This window comes from Cyprinodon variegatus, unplaced genomic scaffold, assembly GCF_000732505.1.
Source record: "Cyprinodon variegatus isolate N-32 unplaced genomic scaffold, C_variegatus-1.0 Scaffold528, whole genome shotgun sequence".
NCBI lineage: Eukaryota > Metazoa > Chordata > Actinopteri > Cyprinodontiformes > Cyprinodontidae > Cyprinodon > Cyprinodon variegatus.
In genome coordinates this window covers 162,955-178,054 of record NW_015150981.1, presented here as the reverse complement: position 1 = coordinate 178,054, position 15,100 = coordinate 162,955, and the positions used below count along the sequence as shown (strand labels likewise).

At 36.1% G+C, this 15,100-nt stretch overlaps 1 protein-coding gene across 1 annotated transcript in view; it reads right to left on the bottom strand.

The window, feature by feature from the left end:
• The window catches only part of LOC107095194 (collagen alpha-1(XXIV) chain-like), an 87,223-nt gene that overhangs the window by 44,240 nt on the left and 27,883 nt on the right, over positions 1–15,100 (bottom strand). Inside the window, exons 7-13 of the mRNA XM_015391187.1 lie at positions 11,751–11,804; positions 9,703–9,747; positions 7,205–7,258; positions 6,844–6,888; positions 5,123–5,167; positions 2,600–2,653; positions 2,239–2,283 (exon numbers count right to left, since the gene is read on the bottom strand). Of these exons, the coding sequence (XP_015246673.1) occupies positions 2,239–2,283; positions 2,600–2,653; positions 5,123–5,167; positions 6,844–6,888; positions 7,205–7,258; positions 9,703–9,747; positions 11,751–11,804 (342 nt within the window). The remainder of the gene's footprint in view (positions 1–2,238; positions 2,284–2,599; positions 2,654–5,122; positions 5,168–6,843; positions 6,889–7,204; positions 7,259–9,702; positions 9,748–11,750; positions 11,805–15,100) is intronic.

Genomic DNA, 15,100 nt, shown 5'->3' with positions numbered 1-15,100 from the left:
GGTCCACCGTATATAGCCTCGAAAAAAAATTATGTATTAAGAATAAAACCAACAATATCCTGTTATTGAGCTATTTTTTTATGCATTTAAATTGTTTTAATTAAAATCTCCTGAGCTCATGATCTTCAGTTTAGTCACTGTGAGTAAATTATGACGAATAAGCAATATGCAAAGGGTACTATATATATATATATATATATATATATATATATATATATATATATATATATATATATATATATATATATATTCATGTTTCAGGGAACACACTAAAACAATCAACTATACTGCTTATTACTGTATGCTAGAAAAACATAACACGAAGAAGCATACAGTAAATATCATAGATGCTTTTCTAACAAGTAAAAATCTGAAAAGAGTGATTTGTATATGTATTAAATCCTTGAAACAATACTTTGTAAAACTACCTTTTGCTTTATTCACAGCTAAAAGTATTTTGATGTAGACTGCCAGCTTTGAACATTTATGAAATTCAGTCTTCTTATCTGCAAAATAGCTCAAGCTCAGTCAGAAAGAATGAAAATAATCTATTAAAATGAAAACAAGTCTTGTCACACTTTATTATTATTTAGATTGTGCTTTGATTATCACATCTACATGTTTTGTCACTCTGACACTGCTGAAGACTATAATATCCCCACATCATCCCACTGCCATTTATCTTAATGTTGAAATGATGTGTTGAGGTTTACAGTGCATCTTTTAATCCCCACTGCTGCACTTTTTGAAAAAAAAAAAAAAAAAGATTTTTGGTTTCATCTAGTCACAGCAGCTTCTTTCACATGAGGACTGTTTTCGGGGCGTAGCCAACTGCAAACTGGAATTTAGAGACCTTTCCATCAACAATTTTATAATCATTATTATTTTTATTTTACTTCCTTACTCTTCCTTACTTCTGATATAGTTTTACAATCTAGCAACGCAATCTATAATTTGTGCGCCATTGGTTTTGTTAGAATGGCTTTATTCACACTTTGTTTAGTTTGTAGGCAGCAGTCTACAAGCAAAAGGCAGGTAAACCCAGGTGAGGTCGCTAGTCTAAAACAGGGTAACACAGAGACCCAGAAAGACATACAACCAAAAAACACACACACACACACACACCTAAGGATAATATAGAGATGCCAATTAATCTAACAATCATGTTTTTTAACTGTGGGAGGAAGCCTGAGTACCCAGAGAGAAGCCATGCATGCACAGGGAGAACATTTTGAATCCAGGGCGTTCCTGCTGAGAGGAAACAGTGCTACCTACCCAGTGCAGCCCTGTGTTAGAGGCCAATGCCAGTAAAATTAAAACATTCAGAAAATATTTATAGCAGTATCTATTTCGCTTGTTTAAAGATATACAAACTACCAGAAGTGATCATTGAAATCAGCAACTTAACTTAATACTTGCAGATGGATTGGAAAGTAAACTTAACTTGGTCTAAGAGTCCTGAGTCTGATGGGCATCCTTGACATTTCTCCATGTGAGAATTCAGGAGAACAAAATGACCATATTACTGATTAGTAATTATAGGTATCAGAACAAAATAATATTTTTTACTTTATAGTTTGTGGTACTTTATGTTGGTCTTCCAAAAAATTGCTATGAGGACTTTTGTAATGCACAATAATCAAACTTTTACCCCCTAAAAAATTATAATACAAAATTAAGCTGGATTTTTCTAAAATGAAAGAAATACAAAACTATTTGACAAAATGTTGATATCATTTTTGTTATTATTTCTAACTCAGCATGTCGCTTTCTCTTACACTTCAGCCTTATCAAAGCTCTTTCCATCCTTTTCAGCATGTCACCCTTAGCCTGACAGTAATCACAGCTATCCTCTCTCTCCCAGTAGCAGCTCTCCACATAAAGTCCCTTTCTTTCACCAGCTCGTTTATCTATCCTTACTCTCTGCCTTCATACTCTCCCTAATCTGTTTTCCTTCATCCTCCATTCTCTATCTTTCCGTTTTGTAAGGGAATTTCTCTGTGAAGGATGAGCTGCAATGACAAGAACAAGTCAGGGCTCAGAATGACAACCCGATGTCACACTAGTCCTCACATGACTCCCATAAGGCAGGGTGATGAAAATGCTAGTATTATCCTGATCCTTCTCTATGGGGCAAAGTTAAGCACCTGACACTTTCTTTAACCTTCCAGGAAATAAACCGTTAAATCCAAAGCTGTAGAAGCAAAGAGGAAAAAATGAAAGCTCAAATTTACTTACACGTACACCTTTAGGTCCAGGGCTACCTTCTGGCCCAGCTAAGCCCTGAAAGAAAAACAAGGTTTAGATCAAAATACCACATTTTTAAAGGACAATAAACCTCACTGTGATACAAAAAAAAAGTTCTAACCACAATTTTATTCCTTCATATGCAAAAAAACACAGACATTGGCAGGTGGTTAAAATACCTACCGTGAATATGGCAAGATTTAAATCATTCTTATAAAAAAAAAAAAAACAGATTCTGTCATGTGTACAGAACAGCACAGCAGAGAGCATCAGGGGAAGGTTTAATGTTTGGTAGAACAATACAAGGTTTGAAAAATTCATTGAGGAATGTTCTTTGTGTTTTTCACTGCACCTGCCTGCCAGGGTAACCTGCAGCTCCTGACTCCCCTGGAGGTCCTGGTATGCCCTTCAGCAAGAAAAAAAAGGATCACAAGAGAGAGAAAGTGAATGAACAGTGAATGAGGAGATTAGGTGGAAGGGATGAACTGTAATAGGAGAAACACAGACTTCTGCTAGTAGTGTCTGCAAGAATAAAACATGCACTGTTCAGTCCAGACAACCCTGTCTACTAACTGTTGCTTCCTGGAAAGCTCTAACCAGCCCCATCCCCCTCCTGCTGTTTTTTTTTTTTCTCTTTTTTTTCAAAACTGCCAGTAACATTATTTGTTAGCACTTGGAGGTAAAATGGTAATACTACAACTCACAAAAGTGGATATACAACTCACATTTTTTTAATATTTTGAAATAACTTTCTGAATCATAGTGAAGTTATAAAAGTTAGAGACAATTTAGTCCTTGCAAAGATTGAATAAATGTTTAAATTTCCTGTTGGCAACAAGAACACAGCGAACATGGTTTATCATCAGATGCGGTCAAAATAGTGGTCACACAACCCACATGCCTTGGTAGTTCTGACCGAGATAGACCCAAGGTCTATTTTGGTCATAAGATAAAAATATTTAGACATTGTCAAGTTTATAAGGCAGCAACGAGGTGGGGAGGATTCTCCTCCAGCCGGGAAATACTTGGAATTGATGAAGAACCCAGCAACTGCCCAATGGGGAAACAATGAAGGCCAACATGTACTTGACAAGCTTAACGAAGCATGATTTCCTTCTTTAGGAACTGGAACACAGGGCAGATTTCCAACATTATATTGCCCCCAATCACATCTATAAGATGACCAGTGCCTTACTAAAGAAATTGAGGATCTGTCTCCAGACATGCTCTGCCATGCTCTAGCTTTTGTAAGCATCAGTGGGACATCCTCAACGGTGGAACAGGCCATAGGTTTATGACTTTGAAGGTGCAGAGTGATGTTATATGACCCAAAAAGGCATTTAATCATGATAAGGTTATCCATCCTGATAGTGTTCCAATAGTCCTTTTTAAGCCTAAATGTAAGGCCAGGGTCGGGCGTGATAAGCAGACATAAACCATGGCGCCATGTGTTGGCAAAATCACTGACCAATCAGAAAACGACTATTAGGGCAGCTACATAATAGAGTTTGGCTGTCCTATAACGCCTTATAGTAAAGGAGCAGCTCAGCTTGGTCTAAGACCAAGTGATGATAATTAAACTGATTAAAAGCAACTCTGAGTTCCACTTAATCCACCCCACAACCTGCTATCGGATCATCGAGGAAAACTAACATTTCCATTTATTACAAACCCAAGCGGGATTAAGCATCAAGGTAAGAACTAATTAATCCATGTATCTACGTATTTACGATATTGTTTGTACTTTGACACCAAGGATAGCATTGATATCACTAGCAGGCTTTAAGCTAGCCAGCTGTACAGTTGTACATTGTATGGACTTTACTAAAAGAAGGACACATCGTACGGCCTGTTGTTGGCTGAAATGTTCAAAATTTGTTGATCCCATCTTGACCGAAATTCCCCTTCTACTCTGTTACGTAATCTCGAGCTAAACTCACATTTTGCGGGAGTCTCATCCAATTGGTCATATGTCGGAGTGACGCAGCACCAAGTGGTGCTGTTATTGGTGGAATATTCAATATCACTACAGAAAATTTCATTGACAGGGACAAGTATGTTGCGCTATTTGCAAACAGGTAAGCTAGAAACTTTGAAAAGTTTATGAAAACTCATCAAAGGCTAGATAACTGAAAGACTATTTTGTTTTTTGGGACAATACTGTCCGTTAGTGATGGGTTCATGGGGCCTCATGAAGCGTTTTGACACATTTGCAAACTGTATTGATATTGTGTCGATACTGTGTCACTGGATACTGACACCTGCTGGACATTTAAATTTCCTACAGGCAGCCCTTTTAACAGACTAAACTGACACTGATTTGATGACCTATAATATGATTTAAGCCATTGTTTAATTTTATATCTATAGTTTAAATTGAAAAAATTTGTAATATTTGTAGATGCAATCCATAAATATAAACATGCAACGGGAAAATCTAAGTGAACATGTAAATAAGGAGGTTTGTCGACTACGATTTATTTTCAACATTTTTTTCAACATAACTGATAAGGACTTTGTTAATTTGGGTAAAATTAAGAGAGCAAAAAAGGGAGAACCATAGAATGAGCAATTTCCAGCTTCTTCAAGAGCACGAAATGTGACTTGCATAAAATGTTGTAATCACTGTTTTCAACCTGGGATTATTGGGAATCTCCAGCAATATTAATTTATTTAGAACTCTTATTTTGTTCTTATTGTTCTTTCAATATGTAAAAAGATACAATTCTTTTTGGTGTGACTCATTACTTTAAACTCTGCCAGTTAACAATTCCACGACCAGAAGGGATTATAACCCAAATTAACCAGCCCATGCTTTGTCAAATCTGATTTGTTTTATCACAATCATAACTAAATTAAAAAAGGAAATACTTACTTGTTCCCCTGGTGGGCCAGGTTCACCTTGATAACCTTTAGGACCCTTCAAAAAAAAGTGAAAATGTTTTAACTATATTAAAAAAGAAAAAAAAAACAGAGCAGAACAAACTGGAAAGTTATACAAGTAACTCAACAATAATTGTTCCAATTTATAAAATGATGTATATGATGATATTGCTTGGTTAACATCCATTAAGAAGATAATATGTTTGCAAAAGTTGTTCCTATAATTTTGCTGCTTAATATATTGAGCAGTATCAAGGCTCACCATTAAATGCTAAATATTACAAATGTACAAGCACACTGAAAAAAAAATGTAAATACTATTTACTTAGACAAAAAACTGGGTAAGATTTTTCACATAGAAATTCTTATTAATCTCAGTCAATAAAAATTAAGTTGTTTTTACTTACTAAAGATTAAATTGTACTACTAAATTTATCTTATCAACAAAAAAAATGTACTATTGTTTTGCTAGTAACACACAAGGAGAATCTAGAGAAGCCAAATAACCAAACAGTCATGTTTCTGGACTGTGGGAGGAAGNCACACACACACACACACACACACACACACACACACACACACACACACACACAAACACACCTAAGGATAATATAGAGATGCCAATTAATCTAACAATCATGTTTCTTAACTGTGGGAGGAAGCCTGAGTACCCAGAGAGAAGCCATACATGCACAGGGAGAACATTTTGAATCCAGGGCGTTCCTGCTGAGAGGAAACAGTGCTACATACCCAGTGCAGCCCTGTGTTACAGGCCAATGCCAGTAAAATTAAAACATTCAGAAAATATTTATAGCAGTATCTATTTCGCTTGTTTAAAGATATACAAACTACCAGAAGTGATCATTGAAATCAGCAACTTAACTTAATACTTGCAGATGGATTGGAAAGTAAACTTAACTTGGTCTAAGAGTCCTGAGTCTGATGGGCATCCTTGACATTTCTCCATGTGAGAATTCAGGAGAACAAAATGACCATATTACTGATTAGTAATTATAGGTATCAGAACAAAATAATATTTTTTACTTTATAGTTTGTGGTACTTTATGTTGGTCTTCCAAAAAATTGCTATGAGGACTTTTGTAATGCACAATAATCAAACTTTTACCCCCTAAAAAATTATAATACAAAATTAAGCTGGATTTTTCTAAAATGAAAGAAATACAAAACTATTTGACAAAATGTTGATATCATTTTTGTTATTATTTCTAACTCAGCATGTCGCTTTCTCTTACACTTCAGCCTTATCAAAGCTCTTTCCATCCTTTTCAGCATGTCACCCTTAGCCTGACAGTAATCACAGCTATCCTCTCTCTCCCAGTAGCAGCTCTCCACATAAAGTCCCTTTCTTTCACCAGCTCGTTTATCTATCCTTACTCTCTGCCTTCATACTCTCCCTAATCTGTTTTCCTTCATCCTCCATTCTCTATCTTTCCGTTTTGTAAGGGAATTTCTCTGTGAAGGATGAGCTGCAATGACAAGAACAAGTCAGGGCTCAGAATGACAACCCGATGTCACACTAGTCCTCACATGACTCCCATAAGGCAGGGTGATGAAAATGCTAGTATTATCCTGATCCTTCTCTATGGGGCAAAGTTAAGCACCTGACACTTTCTTTAACCTTCCAGGAAATAAACCGTTAAATCCAAAGCTGTAGAAGCAAAGAGGAAAAAATGAAAGCTCAAATTTACTTACACGTACACCTTTAGGTCCAGGGCTACCTTCTGGCCCAGCTAAGCCCTGAAAGAAAAACAAGGTTTAGATCAAAATACCACATTTTTAAAGGACAATAAACCTCACTGTGATACAAAAAAAAAGTTCTAACCACAATTTTATTCCTTCATATGCAAAAAAACACAGACATTGGCAGGTGGTTAAAATACCTACCGTGAATATGGCAAGATTTAAATCATTCTTATAAAAAAAAAAAAAACAGATTCTGTCATGTGTACAGAACAGCACAGCAGAGAGCATCAGGGGAAGGTTTAATGTTTGGTAGAACAATACAAGGTTTGAAAAATTCATTGAGGAATGTTCTTTGTGTTTTTCACTGCACCTGCCTGCCAGGGTAACCTGCAGCTCCTGACTCCCCTGGAGGTCCTGGTATGCCCTTCAGCAAGAAAAAAAAGGATCACAAGAGAGAGAAAGTGAATGAACAGTGAATGAGGAGATTAGGTGGAAGGGATGAACTGTAATAGGAGAAACACAGACTTCTGCTAGTAGTGTCTGCAAGAATAAAACATGCACTGTTCAGTCCAGACAACCCTGTCTACTAACTGTTGCTTCCTGGAAAGCTCTAACCAGCCCCATCCCCCTCCTGCTGTTTTTTTTTTTTCTCTTTTTTTTCAAAACTGCCAGTAACATTATTTGTTAGCACTTGGAGGTAAAATGGTAATACTACAACTCACAAAAGTGGATATACAACTCACATTTTTTTAATATTTTGAAATAACTTTCTGAATCATAGTGAAGTTATAAAAGTTAGAGACAATTTAGTCCTTGCAAAGATTGAATAAATGTTTAAATTTCCTGTTGGCAACAAGAACACAGCGAACATGGTTTATCATCAGATGCGGTCAAAATAGTGGTCACACAACCCACATGCCTTGGTAGTTCTGACCGAGATAGACCCAAGGTCTATTTTGGTCATAAGATAAAAATATTTAGACATTGTCAAGTTTATAAGGCAGCAACGAGGTGGGGAGGATTCTCCTCCAGCCGGGAAATACTTGGAATTGATGAAGAACCCAGCAACTGCCCAATGGGGAAACAATGAAGGCCAACATGTACTTGACAAGCTTAACGAAGCATGATTTCCTTCTTTAGGAACTGGAACACAGGGCAGATTTCCAACATTATATTGCCCCCAATCACATCTATAAGATGACCAGTGCCTTACTAAAGAAATTGAGGATCTGTCTCCAGACATGCTCTGCCATGCTCTAGCTTTGGTAAGCATCAGTGGGACATCCTCAACGGTGGAACAGGCCATAGGTTTATGACTTTGAAGGTGCAGAGTGATGTTATATGACCCAAAAAGGCATTTAATCATGATAAGGTTATCCATCCTGATAGTGTTCCAATAGTCCTTTTTAAGCCTAAATGTAAGGCCAGGGTCGGGCGTGATAAGCAGACATAATCCATGGAGCCATGTGTTGGCAAAATTACTGACCAATAAGAAAACGACAATTAGGGCAGCTACATAATAGAGTTTGGCTGTCCTATAACGCCTTATAGTAAAGGAGCAGCTCAGCTTGGTCTAAGACCAAGTGATGATAATTAAACTGATTAAAAGCAACTCTGAGTTCCACTTAATCCACCCCACAACCTGCTATCGGATCATCGAGGAAAACTAACATTTCCATTTATTACAAACCCAAGCGGGATTAAGCATCAAGGTAAGAACTAAGTAATCCATGTATCTATTTATGATATTGTTTGTACTTTGACACCAAGGATAGCATTGATATCACTAGCAGGCTTTTAGCTAGCCAGCCGTACAGTCGTATATTGTATGGACTTTACTAAAAGAAGGACACATCGTACGGCCTGTTGTTGGCTGAAATGTTCAAAATTTGTTGATCCCATCTTGACCGAAATTCCCCTTCTACTCTGTTACGTAATCTCGAGCTAAACTCACATTTTGCGGGAGTCTCATCCAATTGGTCATATGTCGGAGTGACGCAGCACCAAGTGGTGCTGTTATTGGTGGAATATTCAATATCACTACAGAAAATTTCATTGACAGGGACAAGTATGTTGCGCTATTTGCAAACAGGTAAGCTAGAAACTTTGAAAAGTTTATGAAAACTCATCAAAGGCTAGATAACTGAAAGATTATTTTGTTTTTTGGGACAATACTGTCCGTTAGTGATGGGTTAATGAGGCCTCATGAAGCGTTTTGACACATTTGCAAACTGTATTGATATTGTGTCACCTGCTGGACATTTAAATTTCCTACAGGCAGCCCTTTTAACAGACTAAACTGACACTGATTTGATGACCTATAATATGATTTAAGCCATTGTTTAATTTTATATCTATCGTTTGAATTGAAAATATTTTTAATATTTGTAGATGCAATCCATAAATATAAACATGCAACGGGAAAATCTAAGTGAACATGTAAATAAGGAGGTTTGTCGACTACGATTTATTTTCAACATTTTTTTCAACATAACTGATAAGGACTTTGTTAATTTGGGTAAAATTAAGAGAGCAAAAAAGGGAGAACCATAGAATGAGCAATTTCCAGCTTCTTCTTTAAGAGCATGAAATGTGACTTGCATAAAATGTTGTAATCACTGTTTTCAACCTGGGATTATTGGGAATCTCCAGCAATATTAATTTATTTAGAACTCTTATTTTGTTCTTATTGTTCTTTCAATATGTAAAAAGATACAATTCTTTTTGGTGTGACTCATTACTTTAAACTCTGCCAGTTAACAATTCCACGACCAGAAGGGATTATAACCCAAATTAACCAGCCCATGCTTTGTCAAATCTGATTTGTTTTATCACAATCATAACTAAATTAAAAAAGGAAATACTTACTTGTTCCCCTGGTGGGCCAGGTTCACCTTGATAACCTTTAGGACCCTTCAAAAAAAAGTGAAAATGTTTTAACTATATTAAAAAAGAAAAAAAAAACAGAGCAGAACAAACTGGAAAGTTATACAAGTAACTCAACAATAATTGTTCCAATTTATAAAATGATGTATATGATGATATTGCTTGGTTAACATCCATTAAGAAGATAATATGTTTGCAAAAGTTGTTCCTATAATTTTGCTGCTTAATATATTGAGCAGTATCAAGGCTCACCATTAAATGCTAAATATTACAAATGTACAAGCACACTGAAAAAAAAATGTAAATACTATTTACTTAGACAAAAAACTGGGTAAGATTTTTCACATAGAAATTCTTATTAATCTCAGTCAATAAAAATTAAGTTGCTTTTACTTACTAAAGATTAAATTGTACTACTAAATTTATCTTATCAACAAAAAAAATGTACTATTGTTTTGCTAGTAACACACAAGGAGAATCTAGAGAAGCCAAATAACCAAACAGTCATGTTTCTGGACTGTGGGAGGAAGCTGGAGTACCCGGAGAGAACTCATGTATGCATGGGGAGAACATACAAACACCATGGAGAATAACCCTGGACCAGTGCCATGAACTGCTCCACCGTGCAGCTACTGTAGCAAATAAACAATGTTTTCTTTTTCTGACCAAAACATGGTCAGCAAGGAAAAAAGCAACAGGTTTACTCCTAATATCCAAGTACATACTACTTGCGTCTGTTAAGCTGGGAACTTATGTCAATGGTTTTGTTATTCCTATTTGTTAAGACGGCTTAAATGTCTTTTGATGGGTATAGATTACAAATTAATTCTAAGTAACCATAAAAATAAAACATCTCATTTTGAATTAAAGGCCCTTACATGGCAATTAGCAATTTTTTTTTACATAAATACAAAGGTAATATTTACAGGACCAAAAAAACAAAAAAAAAAGTCCCTTTTTTCAGTGCAAATGAGAAAACAAGGAAACAAATAGTGGTGCATCAAGTGATGTAAAATATTGCTTGTCTGTAAAAAAAAAAGTATATTCACTTATGAAATAAACATCTATATAATTCTCTAAATGAAATATTTAGTCCGTAAGGAAATTTTGTTTTGTTCTTTGACGCAACTCCCAAATACCAAAAGGTCAGTTTATTTCTGAAGTAATGAGTTCCCTGAACAATAAAACTGAGTACTGACTTGCTTCCAAATTTTGAAGCTTGAACCTTTACATTCAATAGAAGAGCTCACTTTGGCGTAAAGTGCAACAAGCCAGTCATTTTTTTAGAAAATAGCTGATACGACAAAGTTAGAGTGGATGGTATATTAGTTTAAATGACAGTACACAGCAGTGTGATTTCCTGAAAGGGTAAAGATAAGGTAAGCAACAATAAGAACCCATACACATAGATTTCAAATAGAAACCACTTTTACAGCTTTATGGGAAGAACAAGGAACCAAAAAATCACATCAATATCAGCAACGATCTGAACTTAGGTGGTTTAAGCCAGAAACACATTTCAACACCCAATTCGTCTATGTCAGACACTGACCACAGGCAGAAAATAAGATTGTGAGTTGTGGTGTGTAATGCATGTTGACTTGACATGAAATGCTTAAGCACTTGTGACAACATCTGGTCAAAATAAAACAATGTAGAAAACTAAAAACCTTTCAGCTTTGGCTAAAAGGCATAAAGTAGTCAAGTAGTCCTACAAACTAAATGTCTGACCAAAAGCTCTGACTATGATAAAATAGCAGCATAGCAACACAAATAATATCACTTAAACCAGGGCAACTGCTATCCTTTCCAAATGAATACAATAAAAAGCAAGATAGTTATAAATGTATAATTGTTCTATCACTCTTTTTCATAAACTGTGGAGAACATTAACAACTGATTTTTGTTCTCATAGCTAATCGATAAATTTTTAAAACAAGGTTTGCCAAAGATTTGAAGGGTAATGTTTTTCTCCCCCTGATATTAAATGATGCAGAAAACCAGAAAAACCCAGATATATTCAGTCTTACCGGTGGTCCTGGAAATCCCTTAGGTCCAGGTGGGCCGGGTGGACCTCTGTCACCCTAGTGACACAAACACAGACAGGTTGCACTTAGTCAACAAACACATAAACTACATTTTAAAATAAATTTTTAAACTTAAGGCAATAGAACACAAAACAGCTGCTGTGAGCAACCAAATATACTAAAGAAAGCAAAATGCATTATTTATTGTTAGGCTGCTTACAGTAGGCTTTGTAAGGCTGCTTAGGACAAAAGAGGAAATTATCCTATAATCAGTATTCCCTTATCAGTCATATTCATATTAAGCATTGCTGCTTTTGATTAAAGTAACATAATGAGTGCTATCCAAATAAATACAATTAATGAAACGGAAGACTAAAACCAATAAGGATGGAAATATATCTTAAATAAAGTCATAAAGAGAAGAAGAAATTAAAGACGATCTCTGACACTGAAAGCAGTGTAATGCCAAGTGAAAGTTATTTTCAGCTGGAGAGGACCTGAAGCCAGAGCAGGACAAAGATCAGATAAAATACTTTAGTTCCTGTCCCTTCCAAGGTGGCAGTGCAGAGAGAAGGCTGGAAAAAGAGGGAAGAGACTGGCACCAAAAAGACATAATTAGACAAAAATACTAATGTAAATCTAACACTACATGGATATGACATAAACTAAAAACAATAAAATGGCACAAGGACAATATAAGAAAACCTTACAAAAAATAAAAACTGACCCCAGCAAAATAAGGAACATGATTAACAATAATAAGAGACAAAAAAAAGAAAATCTTAAAACTAAATGATTATACAACACCATAAAAAACAGCTTGATCAGCACATTTTAGCAGCAACAGTTATCCGCCTATGGTGGTGCAGTAAATCAGCATAGTAGCTCGATGGGAACCCCTAGCAGAGTTTATTGGGTTTCATTTACCAAACACGGTGCTTTATTACTGTATCCTTAAAGCTCTTGGATTGCAGAACTATTAAATATGCAGCATGTTTGACACTTTGCTTACTGTGCAAAGCAGACTACCAACTATGCAAGTTTTCAAATCACGTAGAGGCTTCAATAAAGTCATCAACATAACATTGTAATAAAGCCTCATAAATACTGCACAAAAATGTAGTTAAAAACTTCAATCAACATTAACATCTTCTTATCCAGAAAGTGTGGAAAGGCTGGATTAAATTCTGAGGAAAACAAAAAGGGTTGAACTTGACTGAGCAAGAGTGCATATAATTAGTTCAAGAGACTGCATTAGCAGTGCTGCTTAAGAAAATCATTACTTTGACTTACTTAGTAAACAGAATGACTCAGAGATACATCAGTAGGTGAAGAAAGTGTTCCTTTAACAATAAGAAACACTAACAAAAAAATGATTGGAGAAGTATTTAGAATCAAACCAAGTCAACTTTAAATAAAATCAGGTCTCATAAAACAACAGGTTGAAAGAAAAAACAATGCTTTGAAAAAATACTGGCTGACTGTGTTGGCTTGTTAAAGGATGGTATCGTCAAGCAGTTTCACCGGTAGGCTTGTTTTTGTAGTCATAACACATTAGACTTATATCTTTAAAAGAATTGTGTTTATTCATGGCTTAACTTGACTTTAGATTGAAAAAAAAAAAAATCACAGACTACCTCAAGCAACTCGAAAAAGACAAGATAATCAACCGTTCAGCTTATTTTAGATTATATCCAGGGGAGGACATTCCATGCTTATATGGACTCCCAAAATTGCACAAGGAAGGAACATCATTCAGACCCATCATCAGCAGCATTAACTCAGTAACATACAACATTGCTAAACGGCTTACTAATATCTTAGCCACCTTGGTGGGAAAGACACCACATCACATAGAAAAACCCAGGTGTCTTCTGATGTTTCTGCTCTTTTCACGTGCATACCTATATCAGAGGCCGTAGAAACAGTCAGGAAACGTCTTCAATAAGAGAGTGACCTAAACAAGACAGGACTAATTTCACTCCAGACCAGATCTGCACCCTACTGGACCTTTGTCTTTCCATCTATTTCAAGTTCAAAGATTATTTTTACAGACAGAAACACGGTTGTGCCATGGGATCTCCCGTGTCACCAATTGTAGCCAGTCTTTACATGGAAGAAATGGAAAAGAGAGCTTTTGACACCTTCAGAGAAATACATCAACTTGGTTGACCACAACATCAAATTCACAAGAGAGGATGCCAACAACATCAAGCTACCTTTCCTGGACTGTTTGGTGAGCATGGAAGGAGGTGAAACATCTTTCCATATATAGTCCCCGCTCTATATAGTGATTGAGGGATTGAGGGGTTAGGGCGGACATTCGGACACAACCCAAGTGTGGTTTTTGGACGTACAGTGTGAGCAGTTAGATTGCATCACACCATTGGGACGTACTGTAGAGTGTAAGAACATACATGCATACAAAAAAAAGTAACCCTTTGGTTTTGCCATAGAGTACAACAATTGACAATATTGTACAATATATTATTATATATATTATATTATATATTCCAAAGTCAGAAAAACTACATAAAGCTAAGTTAAACTTATCTATCAAGAAACCAGACAACAACTAGTAAATAACTACTAAAAATAATGCTTGGTGAGGCAAAGGGGGGCTGAGCTTGGGGCAAGAAAAGCAGTACATCTGCATCTCAGGAGCAAAGGAAATAATTTTGATGACCAATTAGATCCTAGACAGAGAGGACAGACAGTTTGAAAGGGGGGTGGAGCCATTTTGAATTGTAACTCATTCCAAAGAAATTACTAAAGCAGTCTCATTAAGATCCGGATGGACAAGAACACAAATCACACCAAACATCAGACTCAAATGATCAACTAACAACAACGGCTGGGTCATTGATTTACATCTCTTGGAATGTGCCTTGGAGGAAGAGTCTCCATATGCTCACAAACAGTATTACCCCAGCTACAGGTGGTACTAGTGCGAGCGGCTAGAATTGATCAAGTTTCCTGGATTGGAGTTGAAACATTTTCAAGAAAACCAAGAGTGTCTGGTCTGATTTAAGCCTGTTTTGTGGTTGCCATAAACCTGATGAGTCAGAATTTGCACAGAGAACATAGAAAACTGTCATTATATGTAAAACACAGCCAAACCTCCTAGAAATTTCTGCATGTCCTTTATTGCTATTGTGGGTCTCTTGGCAGCCCAGTAAACAGTCTAATTCTTATCTTTTAATCAATTTAAGAGAAACTCCCAGTTCTTAGTCACAGTGCTGTTAAGTCAATTGGTGATGGCAAGGCTTAATGCATTACATAAAGCTCCTCCACACCACATTGAGGACCCGGATACATTTTCATCACCCGGGAGTTTATAAAAAAAAAAAAAA